An 18,831-nucleotide genomic window follows, 5' to 3' on the forward strand; every position below is an offset into this window, starting at 1 on the left:
GACAGAGAAAGATGGAGAAAGAGTGAATGGGGTGAGCAGCCAGGAGGTTGAGTAAGGAGAATGGGAGGGTAGAAAAGATTTGGAGGGTGATTGATGAGAAGGAGTGGAGGAAGGTGCAGGGGTGGGAGAGAGAGAAGACTGGTTAGGCAGCTGGCAAAGAGGACTGAATGAGAGAAAAGACAATAACGATTAGAAAGGTAAGAGATGGGGGGAAAGAGTGCATAGGGAAGTGAATGAAGTGGAGATGGAGCAGAGAGGGAGGACAGCCAAAGAGAGCTGGAGGAAAAACAGGGACCAGTGGGAAAGGAAATGGAATCTCCCCTACCTGTGAGGCCTTGCAGGCCCCCAGCTTTCCTTTTGTATTTTCTTTAAGTTAGCCTTCTTCACTGCAGTATGAAATGCCTCATATGTCTGACATTTTAATTTTGAGGGCATGGGGCAAGGCCCAAGAGTATCAGAACTCTCTGCTTATGAACTTCCCTCTTGTCTCTCCCCAATGTGCCTGGGAAATTTCATTGTCGTTCACCAATCCCCCATCTCCTACCTGGCCTGTCTGCATTAGCCCTGTCAGAGTGTTCCTCCAGCCCTGTCAGTTCACAGTCAGCAAAGACAAAGAAACGGGAAAAGAAACATCTACGTGTATTTCCTCCTCAGCCAGAGGCCAAAGGCACACTGTTTGACAATATGCATTCTTTCCTCTTGACATGCACCAGTAATCCATGTGCATGTCGGAATGGAGGTCCCTCGGTTAATGCATAGCACTGTCAAGATAGCCCACGCCTATAATTAAAAAGCTTGCCAGCCGGGAAGACCTGATGGATGAGCCAATACCTGAATAAGTGTTACATCAGTAAGGTGAGAATTAAATGACTCAACAGGACTTTGACGTGCGACAGGGAAGAAAAACACAGCTACAACAAGGGTGTCACAAAATCCTCATTCCCTAAAACTGTAATCCCTTCTCTTTTCTTTCTTGCTCTTTGCAAGTCGTAAAACCCTGGCTGCCTTCACGTGGGAATTGTTCCCAGGGGGATGCACAACATGCCCCCACTTTATTTGGGAGCTTCCACAAAATGCCACTCTTCCTGAGCAAGGCTCCTTGGACTCTCCGGGCTTTCTCTTTTAAACCAAAGCAAAGGGGGGGGGAGTTCTTTGCACTCACTTCAAGTAGAAAATGGCCTGCCTGCTGCAGGCGGAGCCTATGCGTGGACACTCTGCAAGGAACCAACTAGGGGGTGGACAGTGGCGGACTGGGTCTAAAAATATCGGTTGCCAGGAGACAAAGGGGGCCCACCCACAACTATAAGGCTATCATTGAATTTTTATTAATTTTTTATTTTTAACATATTGTCTGATGTTTAAGGGGCCTCAATTCATCAGGTGCCCACCGGGCCCACTTGCCATCGGGCAAGCAGACACAATGGTCAGTCCGCCACTGGGGGTGGAGCTTAGCACTGCCTTCAAAATGGCGACACCGAGCTCCCGTATTATGGATCCCTTCCCTGTTAAGCTTTAGATAGATAGAGTTGCCAACCTCCAGGTACTAGCTGGAGATCTCCTGCTATTACAACTGACCTCCAGCTGATAGAGATCAGTTCACCTAGAGAAAATGGCTGCTTTGGTAATTAGCGTCTATGGCATTGAAGTCCCTCCCCTCCCCAAAACCCGCTCTCCTCAGGCTCAGCCCTAAAACCCTCCTTGCGGTGGTGAAGAGGGACCTGGCAACCCTATTCATAGAGCTTTTTAAATTTAATAAACAACTCAGTTGAGGCTCAGCTGCGAGCTGCATCTCAGCTGTTGGGGGTGGATTTGCCATGCTATGTGGGGGGACTGGCAATATTGTTGTCAGGTTGGTGCTTCTGTGCTGTGGGGCACGATGGATACCATCACTGAATGGTGTAGGGATGGGGGCATGTGAATGTTGTCTACCCCTGCCTCAATCCCACTTGTGGCTGCTTGCACAGTTAAGAGCAGACAGAATCAGAACTGGGAAACTGGTGAGCACAGTTCAGCACTGGACTGGTCAAAAGCGATTTGGTCACTTGACTGGTCATACTGCTCAAGAACAAGAAGATGTTTTAATCATCAAGTCTGATACTTATGGGAATTACAAGAACAGATTAAACTGTCAACAAATTTTAAAAACTGAATTATGATAACTTACTGCTGTCAGAGAAGGTTTCCATTAATATAAACAATTTGGGCCAAAACTATACATGCACAGCTGGGGTTCTCTCAGCCTGACTTTGATGCCAACAGTCAGACATCAGGAGTGGCAAAACTAACTACACCCAAGTATACAGGGGCCCTGTCCAGACTGGGACTCTGGCATGGGGAGAGAAGGGGCTCCCCCCCTTCTGAAATGGTCCTATTTGCCCTGATGTGTAGGGTTGCCAGGTCCCTCTTCACCACCGGCAGAAGGTTTTTGGGGGGAGCCTGAGGAGGGTGAGGTTTGGGGAGGGGAGGGACTTCAATGCCATAGAGTCCAATTGCCAAAGCAGCCATTTTCTCCAGGTGAACTGATCTTTATTGGCTGGAGATCAATTATAATACCAGGAGTTCTCCAGCTAGTACCTGGAGGTTGGCAACCCTACTGATGCGGGGCTTCACATATAGGACCCTGATACACATGCCTCTTGCCTTCTGCCCCGCTTGTTCTGTAAGCTGCCCCACATCACACCACTCCTGTAAAACAATCTGGTATGAGCCACCTGCACAATAAAATCTGCTGCTCTCCTGCTACTATTAATAATAATAATAATAGCAAGAAATGAAAATGCTCTTGTCAAGAAGCTGAGCTACACTGCTGAACTCTTATCTGACAAATTCTGAATGGGGGAAAAAACAAAACAACAACAACAACTCTAAAGCAAATGTTCCAAAATATGCCTGTTCTTCTATCCCGCCAGAAGGGTTGCTAATGAATTTGTTGCATGAATGCTCAGACAGATTGGGAACTATAGCTATGCCGGCCAGCCCGACGTTACCCTGGCACCGAAAAGCCTATTTGTACCCATACAATGTTTCCTCTAGAGTATGTTTCTCATCCAGAGGTGATTTTCCAATAAAATCAGCCTCAATTATTGCAAGCACAGGAGCAGCCCTGGAGGGAGGATAAGAGGCAATTCAATTGTTGGAAATGCTGCATGAAGCAAAATTAACCTTGCAGCGCTATTATCCTCCGAAACATTTAGCTACTTTCTCCTCTTTCTTTCATATTAATTGACCCTAAACGGCAAGAAAAATTACATGCATTTTTATCTTCATTTATAAGGGGGGGGGGAATCAAAAGTTGCTTAACATTTCCAGGCATTTTTTTAAAAAAAGACCCATGATTTGAAATTGCCTTTCATAATATATATATATGGCATTTATACACTGATAAGGCACTGTGTGAAGAGCCCCGTGGTGCAGAGTGGTAAGCTGCAGTACTGCAGTCCAAGCTCTGCTCGCGACTCGAGCTCAGTCCCAACAGAAGTTGGTTTCAGGTAGCCGGCTCAAGGTTGACTCAGCCTTCCATCCTTCCGAGGTCGGTAAAATGACTACCCAGCTTGTTGGGGGGTAAAGTGTAGACGACTGGGAAGGCAATGGCAAACCACCCCGTAAATGTAGTCTGCCTAGTAAACGTCAGGATGTGACGTCACCCCATGGGTCAGTAATGACCCGGCACTTGCACAGGGAACTACCTTTACCTTTAAGGCACTGAGTGGGGGGATGTGTTTCAATGTGCTTTGAGAATGACAAACTGAACAATGAGAACAGAGACCCCAAACTTGATGCAGCAACAGACACATGGTTGCTGCTGAAAACAGCAGCTGTATGCCTAACTCCCTACTCTATGATGTCTAGTAGCGCTTGCCATGTCTTAACATTATGTTATTGAATGTTCCTTGTCTCAATAGCTGGGATGCCAAGGTTGCCCATTTTGGCAACCTCTTACTTTGGCCTCAGTTCCCCATCACCACTTGTCAAAAATAAAGAATAGTGTTGTAAAAAGCAACGTCTGAACAAAAACAACACCAGGCTAAAGAAGGGAACAATACATAGTGAAAGAGACAAGAAACATACAAGAAATACTACAATATATAACAATCTCTATAATGTTTAAACACACATGAAGATAAACATAACAGCCCAACCTCACGTGGAGGCAAACAAAACCAGAGAAGTCCAACAAAATGTGAAGAACGCAAGTGGTCAGGTAAGTGTGGATGCTGAACAATGATCCAAAATGGCTCAAAAGGTCCAAAGGAGATCAAAGAAGGAGACAGTCGTTCCAGATACAAATTAGAAGTCCATTTCTGCCAAAGGCTTCATCAGTCATTTGATCTCAGAAGAGTCTGTGTGCAGTATTCTATTCTTTCATAGGACATTTAAGCTTCTTGCCATATTAGATTCAAATGATCATTGCGCTTAGCGTAATAATGGCAGGGTGGTGGTGGGAAATTGGAAAGGGGAATGGTGTCCCGCAACATTATTTCCGGCTGCATAACTAGAAGATACCGTAGAGTTTTGGGAAAATCCTAGAGCTTCCCATGCTGCACTAATGTCACTTCTGGTTATGTTGCTGGAAGTGACATCATGTCATTAAGGGACACCGTTTGGGTAGGTTTCCACCACTCCTGGTCTACCAATAGCTGACAGACTCTACATGATGTTAGAAATAACTTTAAACCAAAGTAGTCACAAAATTTGATAACATCCTTATTCAGTATCAGATCAAGTTGGGTGAGGCAGTGTACATTCAACCCAGAACCTATATCTGCTGCCTCTGAGCTAGGCCAGCATCAGCAGCTTTATAGGGTCAGATGGGACGTTACTGGCTTCTTCTGTCCCCTGATCCCTGGGGGCTGATAGCTTCAGTAATACCCTTTGGCCACCTGCAGCAGTGACACCGCATTGAAGCAGGGATGAGCTTCAGCTTGCATCTCAGTAATGCAGGGAGTACTTGCTCTCCACACCCAGAGCCCTCGTTTTGAGATCTCTGGGGCCTTATGATTCCACAATGTACACTGGCCTTTAGGCACAGTTTTCTGTAACTCTCTCTTTTGGAGAGATTGTGATATTGGTTCACTGGTTAATTTTCTGCTTGATTTTTCTAAGGTTCCATATCCTGGACAAGCCAACAGTTCGAATCTCACAATAAACTGCAAAATAAAAAATAAAAAATCATGTTCCTTTAAAAACCACACGCAGGCCTTTCTGGCTACCTTCTGCCAGGGAAACTAAACACTGCACAAACTAATTCATGTTCCAATTCATCACCACTGGCATGCATCTGGGTAGCTTAAAGTGTATCCGAAGTGGAAGCCATTTAAATTGGAACTCTACTGCCACAGGCTGCACACATTTTAATACCCAGTGGGGTAAGCATAGGGCTAATTTACCTGCATGGGCTCTGCTAACAATGACTGCTTTCCCAAGGAATGAAATGAGCTTTACAGTGGTTATCTCCAAGGCTGATAAAAATGTACCTAGCAAAATGTGCTGAGAGGATAAATCCCCAAAATAAAGGCGAAGGAGAAAGAGGGTTATTATTTCATGCCTAAAGTAGTACATCTATAAGCAGCTGCGTCGACTCTGGACTAAATCAGAAAGGAATGGCAAAGAAGGTAGAGAGATCTAAAGAGACAATCAAGCACAAATAAAGCCACATGGGGATAGCTGAATTGTAGGAGCTTTGCAAAAGTCAAAATTTACATTAAAAAACGGTATTGGAGGATTAGAATGATAAAATCAAAAGGGATTTAGTTTGTATGTATCTTTGCAAACAGTTTACAAAAACCTGTGTCTTATAATTCCTTTGCATCTTTAACACGTCAGAGTAATAGAATCATTTTCAGATTTTGCAAGAGCCTCAAAGAAACAACAGCATGATAAAAGCAGCAATTGGTTCTTGTGATGCATCATATGGGTTGTAAAGATGACTCTGCGCTGCTGCAGATATGTGCACACACCGAGAAGTTCTATTTTTGGGACTGAACCACTGAACATATGAAACACAGCGCTGCTGCCCACATTCCAGCCCTGTCTCTAGTTTCTTCCTGTGTATGTAAAGTGCCGTCCAGTCGCAGTCTACTTATGGCAACCCTGTAGGGTTTTCTAGGCAAGAGACTAACAGAGGTGGTTTGCCATTGCCTTCCTCTGCATAGCGACCCTGGTATTCCTTGGTGGTCCAAGTACTAACCAGGGCCGACCCTGCTTAGCTTCTGAGATCTGACGAGATCAGGCTAGCCAGGGCCATCCAAGTCAGGGCAGTTTCTTCTTACACCTCTGTAATATGTAGCCAATTTACCACTGTGTTTCCCCATAGTGATATACTTAGAAATAAATGGCCTGGGACCAGGGTACTTAAAGTACCTCCAGCTTCTGTAATGGCTACCTGACTGCTCTGGCTGTGTGGCCCTCACTTCTGAGTTCAGGTAGTGACTAGCAGAGAAACTGGCTCCTCATCTTTGGAAGGCTCTTGTCTCAGTCATTCACCTTAAGCTTCATCTTCTCAGTTCAAGACACTGAGTTAAATCATATTTCCAGGCATTCTATTGGTGTATTTTGTTTGAATTTGATTTCTCTCCCTCTTGAGCAATGAGTGTAGCTCTGTTTTACCAGTGTCATTATGGTCAGTTTCACCATGCTGTCATAGTTATCAATGACTATAGTCTATTTTTTAGTTTTTAATTATTGCTGGTATTATTCCCTTGTTGGGTTTGTATTTATCATTTTTTGTCCTGGAAACCTGATGCTTGGTGGGAAGGGGCAGTGTATAAATCCCTTAAATACCAGTGAAATCCTCTGTAGAATTACTCCAGTCTGAGTAGAGTAACTCTGCATATAAGAGGATTGCATTGTAAATCATATCAACACCAGCCACTTTACTGGAATAGATACAAGGAAATATCCAGAGTAATGACATAAGAACACAAGGTCAATTGTATTACACATTACAGAAGGAAAGCATCCACCTTGACACAGGGTTGCCATTTTCAGCAGCAGCCCCATGTTTTCTATAACTATAACTTCTATAACTATAACCACAGGATCTTAAAGCCTTATCCTTCTTTTCTTTTTCCATTGCTTAATTCCAGTTAAATCAGAAAGAAGCTCCTAATGCCCACTGCATGGTAAAACATCTTCAAAAACTTTAACGTAAATCAATTGCAAATTGACTGAAGCTAAAGCCAAGTTATTACAGGGAACCACAGCTATGTTGCCCTCCAAGAACAAGGGGCAGCAAATATTGCATTGATTATTGACAATTCTTGTATTTCTGCTGTGAATCCTATAGTACAAGAGAGTTCTGCCTACAGTCTTGAAAATACAAGATGATCTACTTTCTTTTATTTCTTTATTAGAGGGGGGAAGAGGAGGAAAAGGCAACACATGATTGCTGTGTTCGGCAGCAACTTTGTGTTTGCCATGATATCCAGAGCCATCCTCAAAAGACAATATATTTTTACTCTGAACCTTCTTTACTGTTGCACAAAAGCCAAAAACAAAGGAAAGCAGGAATGTCTTTTTAGTGCACTAAGTGCTCTTTGGCTGGCTGAAGCAGATAACAGAAGTTGCTTATTCACCTCGACTGGTTCCGCAGGGATATGAAGACCTATTTATATTTAACGAGAGATTTTAAATAGAAATGTCTATTAACCGAATCATTCTGATTCCCTGCCCTTTGGGCCCCTGAATCATTCAGAGAAGTTATCGCCTTTTTATAGTCCCCCAGGGCATTGTATGTACCATGCAAGGATCTCGCAAGGGTGATGCACATGCAATTCTCGCCCCACACAGGAAGGCACGCCTGAAGTGGATCACATGATGGGATCCCCAGCTGGATCAATCCATTTCACATGTGCAGCATTCAGAAGCAGCAGTCATCTAAACGGCGACTTAAGGGGTTATCTCAAGAGACTGGATCACACGAGCAAGTCCCTGTGTCTATTTTCCTTAGCATGTTAAGATAAAAAATATTAACCTGATAAGGAAGTCGATAATTGTGGTATTAATTCTGATGCCTCAGCTTCAAAGAACTTCCATTTCGTAAACGCAAAACATCCAGCTTTTGATCTCTAAGGCTCAACCTCCCCCCCCCGCCCCCCATGCTAAACGATTCCTTAACATTGAATGAAATTTGATTCTGGTCGACAGCCACAATGTCAGCAAAGTGTAAAGGCAAAGAATATTTTTACACTAATGAAAACCGAGAACCTTTCTTTCATTCCCCACCCCCCCTTTTCATATTGTAGCAGATGTCAACTGCAGTTACATTCAATTCAACTTATTAGTGCGTGGCTTTTAGCCAAAAGCCATTCATATTTGCAGAAGTGTACTATCACATATGTCTTAATAACAGAATCATGTTTTTTAAAAATGTATGTGATAAGTCACATATGCTAAGAGGAATCTGTGCATCTTTCACTTGTGGTGACAATGGGAGCCACTAAACTTTGCCGAGTGTTGCTGAAGAACATTAACAGAGGGATCTTCCATGACATTTCAAACCACAACAAAAGTGACAGCATTCGACTCCCCCTTTAAAAAAAAAGCCTTCCTTGCTTGGCCAAGTACAGTTGCCTCTTTTTGGATACATGAACTTCTTTGTTCTACCAACTTCGTTTTACAGGGTTTTTTAATCCACAGAGAATTTTTTCTGGGGGGCATGTTCTAGGGTGCACGCTTGGTTCTTGTGTGATATCAGCCCAGTCTGTTAGGCTTCACAGTGTGAGCTGGGAATGTGGCATAGAACATACTCTGCCTTTTCTCTCCCTGTTCCTTATGCCAGCGTGGTGTAGTGGTAAAGAGCTGTGGTTTGGAGTGGTACAGTCTAATCTGGAGAACCGGGTTTGATTCCCCACTCCTCCACATGAGCAGCGGACACTAATCTGGTGAACCGGGTTGGTTTCCCTACTCTGACACATGAAGCCAGCTGGGTAACCTTGGCTAGTCACAGCTCTCTTAGAGCTCTATCCCCCACCTACCTCACAGGGTGTCTGTTGTGGGGAGGGGTAGGGGATTGTAAGCTGGTTTGATTCTTCCTTCAGTGGTAGAGAAAGTCAGCATATAAAAACCAACTCCTCCTCCTCCTCTTTCTTCTTCTTCGCCTGGAACTACTACCCAGAACATGTGCATGACAACACCTCACTCATTTCTGAAAAACCTTTGGCAACTCTAGTTTCCAGCTTCTACTGAAACTAAGCTTTAAGAATGTGCAGCTGGAATGAACACACATTTCCCCTCACTCTCTACACTCCCTCACTCCCTTTTGTGGTCCAACATCTTAAATTTTAATTAATCTTTGTAGCAGATACCTGTTGTCAAGCACCATGCATGCTGATCGCATATTACTACTGGCTGCGCATCATATGGAAGACTAGTGACTAGCAGACAGATTTTCTTTCCTGAAGACCTGTATGCCATCACCATGGCTCTCCATGAAAAATCCCTCATATATTTCTGAGGATCCTCAGGGTTCCCTCAATCACAGTTCAGAATAGGCTTACTCGGTATCCTGTCTCTGGTCTCTGTCCTCCTGCAGCTGCCAGATGCAACAATGGGAGAAAAATGGGGGGATGACATCACAGCAACACTGTAATGTCACTTTAGGTCAGTTAACCAGAAGTGACATCCCATGTCGACATGATGCTCTAGCAACCCCCCCTCTCCAATCTCTGTGGTAATAGACATTTGGGAGATTGACAGAGTGTGGCAACAACTTCCTACTGGAAATGATGTTGTGATGTTGAACAATGGCTATACATGCCCCTCCCAAACTTGTGGGTTCAGAAGCTACAATTTTCCCTTGAAAAGATTTCTATTTTTCTTATCAGGCAATATTCTAAGGAGTACTGGTGATACAGGGAAGGGAAAGAGGTAAAGAGCTTTATTCTAATGAGCTTCTTTACAAAAGGGGGGGGAAACACTCAGTTACCTTCAAGTAAATCAAAGAGAAGGCAAGGCTGAGGTGGCACTCTCTTCGTTTTGGGGGGATAGGCAAAGACACACGGTCCCACAATGCTCTTTTACAATCTGGTTTGGAGCAACCAAGGAAGCAAAACATCTCATCGGTACCACCCACCAAGAACTTCTCCTTCACAAATCACGCCGAAGCTAAGGGGAGCAGCACAAAAGTACAGGTGGGCTTCCTGGTGGGTTGTGTCGCACAAAAACTAGCAGGCTGCCTCGAGATCCAAGTGAGCTGTCCAATTAAATACTTTGAAGAAGGAACACACAAAGTGGACTGGGGGTGGGGGGAGAGATGCTTATGACTCCTGCTAGAAACAACCTCATTAAGGAGGCTTACCTTGCACTCTGTGGACCGTGGCTTTAAAGGGAAACTTCAAGTTTGCCCAGGTAGGTAAACTAATAAAATGTATAAAAATACTGAGCAGAATTTAATTAATATTCCTAATTTAGTCCCATGGGAACTAATTGAAGCAAAATCCATGAGCAAATTCCAAAAGAACTCAAACTGAAAAGCAACAGGGTATATAAATTATACATGGGGAGATCTGGCTAGCCAGGTGACTTACTCTTTTTTTGTGTGTGGTAACTCTCAGGCTTCATAAGAATATAAGAACATAAGAAAAGCCATGCTGGATCAGACCAAGGCCCATAAAGTCCAGCAGTCTGTTCACACAGTGGCCAACCAGGTGCCTACAAACAAGACGACTGCAGCAGCATTATCCTGCCTGTGTTTCACAGCACCTAATATAACAGGCATTCTCCTCTGATCCTGGAGAGAATAGGTATGTATCATGACTAGTAGCCATTTTGACTAGTAGCCATGAATACCCCTCTCCTCCATGAACTTGTCCACTCCCCTCTGAAAGCCTTCCAAATTGGCAGCCAACACCACATCCTGGGGCAGGGAGTTCCACAATTTAAGTATGTGTTGTGTCAAGAAATACTTCCTTTCATCAGTTTTGAATCTCACACCTTCCAGCTTCAGCAGATGACTCTGCATTCTAGTATTATGAGAGAGGGAGAAAAGCTTCTCCCTGTCCACTCTCTCCATACCATGCATAATTTTATAGACCTCTATCATTTCTCCCCTTAACCGTCTTCTTTCCAAGTTAAACAGTCCCAAGTGTTTTAAACACTCCTCGTAGGGCAGTTGCTCTAGTCCCATGATCCTTTTGGTGGCTCTTTTCTGCACCTTCTCAGGCTCTGCAATATCCTTTTTGAGATGCGGTGACCAGAACTGTACACAGTATTCCAAGTGTGGAACCATTTTCTGACTCTAGATGCAAAGAGTGCATCCACAGTCAAATGCCACAATTTTTCAGGGGTGTCAAACACACAGCCCACAGGCCAGATCAGGCCCCTTGAGAGCTCTTATCCGGCCCATGAGCCAGTCGAGGTAGCCACTCCCCCAGTCCTGATCTGGGCTGGCGAACCCACTGCAGGCTCACCAGCCGAGGCAGCCACCACTCCCTGCTCCCAATTTGGGCTGGCGAGGCATGGCCCAGCCTGACCAAGTGACATTTATATCATATCCAGCTAGGGTTGCCAGATCCTCTTCGCCACCGGTGGGAGATTTTTGGGCCAGAACCTGTGGAGGGCAGGTTTGGAGAGGGGAGGGACTTCAATGCCACAGAGTCCAATTGCCAAAGTGGCCATTTTCTCCAGGTGTACTGATATTTATCAGCTGGAGATCAGTTGTAATAGCAGGAGATCTCCAGCTAGTACCTGGAGGTTGGCAACCCTATATACAGCCCTCTGTAACAAATGAGTTTGACACCCCTGAGTTATAACAACTGTGCTGTGAAGGAGTGTTTCAGGCCCACTTTGAAAGTGCTACATAACTCACGAACATTTACTTAGATGGGGTTAAGGAGGTTGAGGTGATGCTTAAATCAGTGCATCAGTTCCTACTTGTGGAGCTTTAGCACATGGTTGCAGGATGCAACGGTGTCTTTTATTCTCGGCTTGCTGCTACTACACATGTGCAAACGGGCAATCTGGTCTAAACATGACACTGACTGAGTGCAATCCAACCCAGGTACATTTCTGTTACATGACCGCAGTGCTTATTTTGTAAAAAGAAAAGGTGCTGGTACTCATATATTAGGAGCCCCGTGGCGCAGAGTGTTAAACTGCAGTACTGCAGTCAAAAGCTCTGCTCACGACCTGAGTTCAATCCCAACGGAAGTCGGTTTCAGGTAGCCGGCTCAAGGTTGACTCAGCCTTCCATCCTTCCGAGGTCGGTAAAATGAGTACCCAGCTTGCTGGGGGTAAAGGGAAGATGACTGGGGAAGGCACTGGCAAACCACCCAGCAAACAAAGTCTGCCTTGGAAACGTCGAGATGTGACGTCACCCCATGGGTCAGGAATGACCCGGTGCTTGCACAGGGGACCTTTACCTTTTTACTCATATATAAGGTTGCACTGATTTCCACCAATTCCCCCCTTGGGAGGGCCCCCTCCATACCAGTGAGTACTGCTACCAAAAAAGCACTGCATGCCCAGATCCTGAACTGGATCTCGTGCTGGTAGGGTTGCCAACTTCCAGGTAGTAGCTAGAGATCTCCTGCTATAACTGATCTCCAGCCAACAGAGATCAGTTCCCCTGGAGAAAATGGCTGCTTTGGCAATTGGATTGTATGGCATTGAAGTCCCTCCCCAAACCCCGCCCTCCTCAGGTTCCACCCCAAAAACCTCCCGCCAGTGGAGAAGAGGGACCTGGCAACCCTATGTGCTGGTGGTATGGAAATAATATCGCATGTCTAAACGAGTGCTGCGAACCTCACATTCCTATGATGTAGAGTGTAAATGCTAACAGTGCAATCCTATGCAGAGTTTCTCTAGTAGGACCCATATGGCATTAGATATTGCCAGACAGGAAAAGCCAGGAAATGAACAACTACAACAACACAATATCCAACAATGTGTGGATCCAGCCATCGCAGTAATCTTGCTACTTTGTCTCTGAATGTACTCCTCCAGAAATGTGCAAAGGTCTAAAGGAATTCAGTCATATATCTACACCTCCACGGTGCCACCTCCTGTGCCTTTAAATCCCTGTTCAAAACCTACCTTTATCACAACATAAAGGTGAGGGGCCATGGCTCAGTGGTAGAGCATCTGCTTGGCATGCAGAAGGTCCCAGCTTCAATCCCCGGCATCTCCAGTTAAAGAGACTAGGCAAGTAGGTGATGTGAAAGACCTCTGCCAGAGACCCTGGAGAGCCGCTGCCGGTCTGAGTAGACAATACTGACTTTGATGGACCAGGGGTGTGAATCAGTATAAGGCAGCTTCATGTGTTCAACATGAAGACTTTGGTTTAACTTATCAGTCTCTGCCCCACAACCAGAATGAGACCCAAACACTTGTGCCTGCTTCCTCTGTGCCTTGCATGCCTTCCTCTCTGGACACTTTCTCCCCCCCTTCTGTTGATGTGAAGACTGTGTAAGCTCCTTGAGGCAAGGACCTGCTGGTTTGGCTTACTCTGCTCTGCAAAAACCCCAAGTCCATGGTGACACGTTTTCAATAGCAACAATATATGAGGCCACAACAATCTGGCAGAAGTAACCAGAAACCCTTGTGAAATGCCTTTGAAGCAGAGGTCTGGCAGATTGCTTTAATCTGCTGGCAGAGGTCTCTGAAAGTGCATGGAAGCATTCTCCAATATGCACTAGCATTTTGCAGCAACAGGCTAGTAAGGCCCTGGCACACTGGTGCAAAATATTATTCTCGCGTGTCTCACATCCTCTCCGTTATTTCCCTTCTGTCAGACCTTCCCAGAGTTTGCAATTAAAAAACATAATCTTTTTAGCATGGGTGCACTCCCCCTCCAGGCTAGAGGAACTCTGCTCTGAATGTGATTATAATACCATTTAGCAGCTATTCATAGATGGCACATATTAATTTATGTAAACCAGGGACAACTTGGGGCAGGCAGCCATCAGGGAGCCAGGAGAAATCCAAAAGCCTGTCCTTGCTGATCAGGGACTTTTGAAAATGGCCATGACTACAGAGTAACCTGAGTCCTGATGTCTGTTTTGATTGCCCTGGCTGGCATAGCCTTTTTTTTTTTTAATTGTCCAATTTGCTTCAAGTTCATTAAACCTGCATTTTTTTCCAGCGGATATTCAAATAACTTACTTTACAGGAATGTTTCGAGGCTTCGTCTTCTCCGCAGCCTGTAAATAAAGAAAGGAAAGCAAAAGAGTTGTTAGCTGACCTTAGCAAATGTGACCTTTCACAGAAAATGCCAGATGAATTGGGGGGGGGGGGCAGCCAGACCGCTGTATTTCTGAGAACTGAAAATGAGCACAACAATGCGGGCTTCCATAATTAAGGAGAAAGCTCAGCAGGGGAAGCAACAGTTTATCAATTTTAATGGGTTTGTGCTGAAGTTAAAAAAAATATTTGCAATGCAACTGAACCTCAGAGGCAAAAATGATAAACGTATGAAATAAAAAGTTGGGTGTTAACCACACAGCTTAACTACGGCCTTTGTTTCATTTATGCCCGGCCATGGGGGAAATGCTATTGTGCAGTGTGGTCCCATATATGCACATGAACAGCACTGCCACATTAACAGGGCCAGTTGTGTGGATCTTTCCCATACAAGTGGTATCCTTCTCGGAAAGTGGGTAACCCATGAACACACATGAACACATGAAGCTGCCTTATACTGAATCAGACCCTTGGTCCATCAAAGTCAGTATTGTCTACTCAGACCGGAAGCAGCTCTCCAGGGACTCAGGCAGAGTTTTCCATACCACCTACTTGCCTAGTCCCTTGAACTGGAGATGCCAGGGATTGAAGCTGGGGCCTTCTGCATACCAAGAGGTTTCCTTGGAAGTAACCTCACACCATTGGTGATGGCTGCCCCCATATCCCTGCTCCTCCCAGTTCCCTGCTGGTTGCCAGGCCGATCCTGGCAGCCCTACAGTATGTGTCAGGGAGAGAGCAAGGGAGTGATTTGGGGGCATGAGTCAGTGGTGAGTGTGGTATGTGTAAATGAGTCAAGTATTAAGGACTTCAACGAACTCCCTCCTCCAATATTTTTGAAAAATCCTTCTCCAGGTTTCATTTTTAAGAGCCACTAACACTTTGGAAATCCAGAGGAACAGATAATCTTTTATTATTATCCTGATGTCTTGTTAGTTAGTGTAAGGTTTATTTTTATGGCTTTACTTTTTAAAATTGTATAACCTCAGGATAAGGCAGTATACAGATCCAACCAGACAACTTCATTCATAATTATTGCTGTGGTTGAGATATTAATTTTAACTTTACTGTTGTCAGTCTTGAACAACAACATCAGGAAAATTACATCCATCATGGCAGAACAGACTCAGTCTCCAAAGTCATTTTTATTAGCCAGCTACAGAAAAGGGCAAGGGATGGCCAAATGTTCAGATCAATTTCCTCTTGTGAAACCTTTGAGAAAACACACTCCAAATCTTCTAAATGAGCAACTATCCAGGCCTCTCATCCTGTATCGCCTCAGATACAGAACCTGGTTCCAGTTTATTGCTGTACCCATTGATCTGTATACAGTCCATTTATCATTCATGAAAAGAGCCGGTGATCTTCACAGTATATTAGAAGAAACAACTCAGATCATCTGTCAACGGCCCTCTTATTTCTGTTTCCCTCTCCGCAGGGATTTCATCTCCTTCCATTCTTCTTGAATTAAAATGTTGCTAAGCAACACAGTTGGGGGCATGGATGGCAGAATGGCTAGAGTCTATCAAGCTGTTTAAGCTGCTGGAGATTTTCAGCGGTGATGTCTTTTGTATATATAGTTTATATACATACTGCCATGGCATAATCTGGAACAAACACATGCAGCTTCTGAATTTCTGTGAGCCATGTAAATCTATCTCAATGCCATTCTATATGTTTGCATGGTTCTGGATTCTTTCGTCCCTGAACTGCTCTGTCAGCAGGGATGGCAAAAAATACCACCAGAAAGAGAAAGGAAACTAACAGGCTGTGTGTGTGGAATCCTGCAACATTTAATAAAGAAGACTTCCCTCGAATTAGGGTTACCAACCTCCAGGTACTAGTTGGAGATCTCCTGCCATTACAACTGATCTCCAGCTGACAGAGATCAATTCACCTGGAGAAAATGGCCGCTTTGGCAATAGGACTCTATGACACTGAAGTCCCTCCCCGCCCCAAACCTCACCCTCAAAATCTCCCACCGGTGGCAAAGATTGGCTGGAGATCAGTTGTAATAGTAGGAGATCTCCAGCTAGTACCCGGAGGTTGGCACCCTACTAGTTGTGTTGTCTTCCCCCCTCAATGAGGTACACAGAAATCAAAGCAAGACTGAGAAAGGGTTCATATTATAGTTTGAGGCAGAAATGTACTGTATCAAAACATGCCATGTGTAGGAGGTCTATCAATTAAGACTAGTTATTCTTTTCTGATCAGGAAGAACACATTATTTTTCTCCCTCTCTCTTTTGTAGCTAGGATTCTTTGAAATATATATCTCCTCTATAACTTCATTATAAGAAAATACTATCTCCAAATTACTTTTCTTTTCCTCCCTGGGATGGTTAGCTATTGACTCAAATTGTCTGTGTTGAGTAGTTCGCTCTGCTTTGATAATTAACTTTTGATCATTACTGACTTTAATGGCTCTAGTCTAATATTGTCATAGGCATCCTGCTCAATTACTTTAGCACTCATCACCTTTAATCTTTGAACAAAATGATCTCACTGAACCTCCATCAGCCTGACTACAGAGTTAATAATTTCTGTTTCTCATTTTCATGGGCTAAGTTTGATTTCTTTGAGACGTGATGTGAACTTTTGATTATTAATTTAAAGGATTTCAGACACCTTCCTTGCCTTCTTTTTTTTTTAATTGAGATATTTGTGCAACCTATGTCAGTGTAGGCCCCACAAATACATTTTTGAAATCTTAAAAATGGTTAGGGATTTTAAATGACATGGAAGTATGGTAGGGCAGTCAGAAGTCTTTTATGCATGGCTGTTTCACTCGCCGTCACCCCTCTGACAACTTCGGGGCTTTGTGTTGATTATGCATGCCGTTTCCGACGCCTTGCTCTCCCCCTACATTTCCCCGCATTTTGCTCACATTTTCAGAGACCCGTTTTATCTCAAATTTGAAAATGTGGACAAAACGCGGGGAAAGGCAGGGGGAGAGCGAGGTGACCTCTGACAGTCGAAAACGGCATGCATAATCAACACAAAGATCCGAAGTCGTCAGAAGGGTGATGGCTAGTGAAACAGCCATGCATAAAAGACCAGAGTGTCATCCAAAGCAGAGTTACACCTAAGTTGGGGTTGGCAGCTTGAGGATGGTAACCAGCGGGAGACTCAGGTGCAGGTAGGTGCCCTCTCTGTTGATGCCATGACATCACTTCTGGTGTAACCCAGAAATAATATAATCACATTGCTGGCAAAGCTCTAGCATTCAGTCAAAACCATATGGATTAAGCACCAAGACTGGGGCAAATGCAAGAATATTGCCCAATGTGATGACATCACTTCCAGGTCACACTGGAAGGGATGTCATGGTGTTGTCTGAGACTCTGATCACACCGCAATTTCACTCTGCAGTTTTCCCCTGGGTAGAGGCTGAGTGGTTGAAGGTGTCCCCCTGAAGTGGGAGACCTGGCCTCAAACATCCATTCAAGTTAATGGGCTTAGGAGGTGTAACTCTGTTTAGGCTTGCGCTGTTAGTGGCCTGGTTCTCAGGGCTGCAAGGCATGTGACTTTGCGGAACTTGTGATCAGACCTCCGTTGTGTGATTTAGACTCAATAACCTGTACAGTGGCCCTGATCGCTATTGAGGCCCCTCAACTGCTTTTAGAGGTTAAATTATCCACCAGGAGATTTGATCACGGAGCCCCAACATCACATGTAGATTGGCCCTGACCGAAATATGGGCTTGAATGACTAAACAACAACAAAAATTCCCTGTTTATAGAATACCAGCATGTCCTGGACTTCTAGACTTCTTTAGTTCAGTTTCTCCTTGCCATTTTAGTTGAAATTGTTTTGTGTGTTTTCTGTGAAGGGGGGGGGAAGTGTTCCATAATGTGAGCTGCAGTCAGAAGCAGTATAGACCAGACACAAGTTTACCTCTCCAGTGAAAACTCCCACTATTGAAGGACACGAACGGAACTGAAGCAGCCTAAAGTGCACCCTCGGGATATTAAGGGGGTTACATCATGCGTCTGCTGTTAATTTTTGAGTTGGAAAATGTACATTAAGATAATTAAAGGTAATTGGAAAACGGAAAGCAGATTGATGCAGGCAGTTTGGCCACTTTACTTTATAATATCCCTATGATTTTATTTGCACAGTTATGTCCCAGTAATATGCTATAGATATGATTGAAACATCACAGGTATCCCACATCTTAACTAGAAGCCATTGTGTTGGTGTGGTTAAAAGCTTCAGTGGAGGACTTGGGAGACTCAAGGTCCATTCCCTGCTCAGCCACTAATGTACTGGGTAACCTTAGCCCAATAATTCTCTCTCAGCTTTGCCTACCTCACAAGGTAATTAGAAGGAGAAAATAGTGGGGGTGTAATATGCCCCAGGAGGGAAGGCAGCATGGTATAGCCCGATCTTGTCAGATCTCGGAAGCTAAGCAGGGTCAGCCCTGGTTAGTATTTGGATGGGGGACCACCAAGGAGGTCCAGAGTTGCTATGCAGAGGCAGGCACTGGCAAACCACCTCTGTTAGTCTCTTGCCATGAAAACCCCATAAGGGGTCACCATAAGTCGACTGCAACTTGATGGCACTTTACACACACACACACACACACACAATATGTCCCAAGCTCCTTGGAGAAAGGGTGAAATAAAAATATGACAGATCTGCCACAGTAAAGATA

General features: G+C 44.5%; 1 protein-coding gene across 2 annotated transcripts in view; it reads right to left on the bottom strand.

Moving 5' to 3' along the window:
• AFF2 (ALF transcription elongation factor 2) overlaps window positions 1-18,831 on the bottom strand; it is a 472,104-nt gene that overhangs the window by 92,239 nt on the left and 361,034 nt on the right. For both annotated transcript variants that reach the window (XM_056859368.1, XM_056859367.1), the window contains exon 9: window positions 14,101-14,138. In XM_056859368.1, coding sequence (XP_056715346.1) covers window positions 14,101-14,138 — 38 coding nt within the window. The remainder of the gene's footprint in view (window positions 1-14,100; window positions 14,139-18,831) is intronic.

This window comes from Euleptes europaea, chromosome 13 (genome assembly GCF_029931775.1).
Source record: "Euleptes europaea isolate rEulEur1 chromosome 13, rEulEur1.hap1, whole genome shotgun sequence".
NCBI lineage: Eukaryota > Metazoa > Chordata > Lepidosauria > Squamata > Sphaerodactylidae > Euleptes > Euleptes europaea.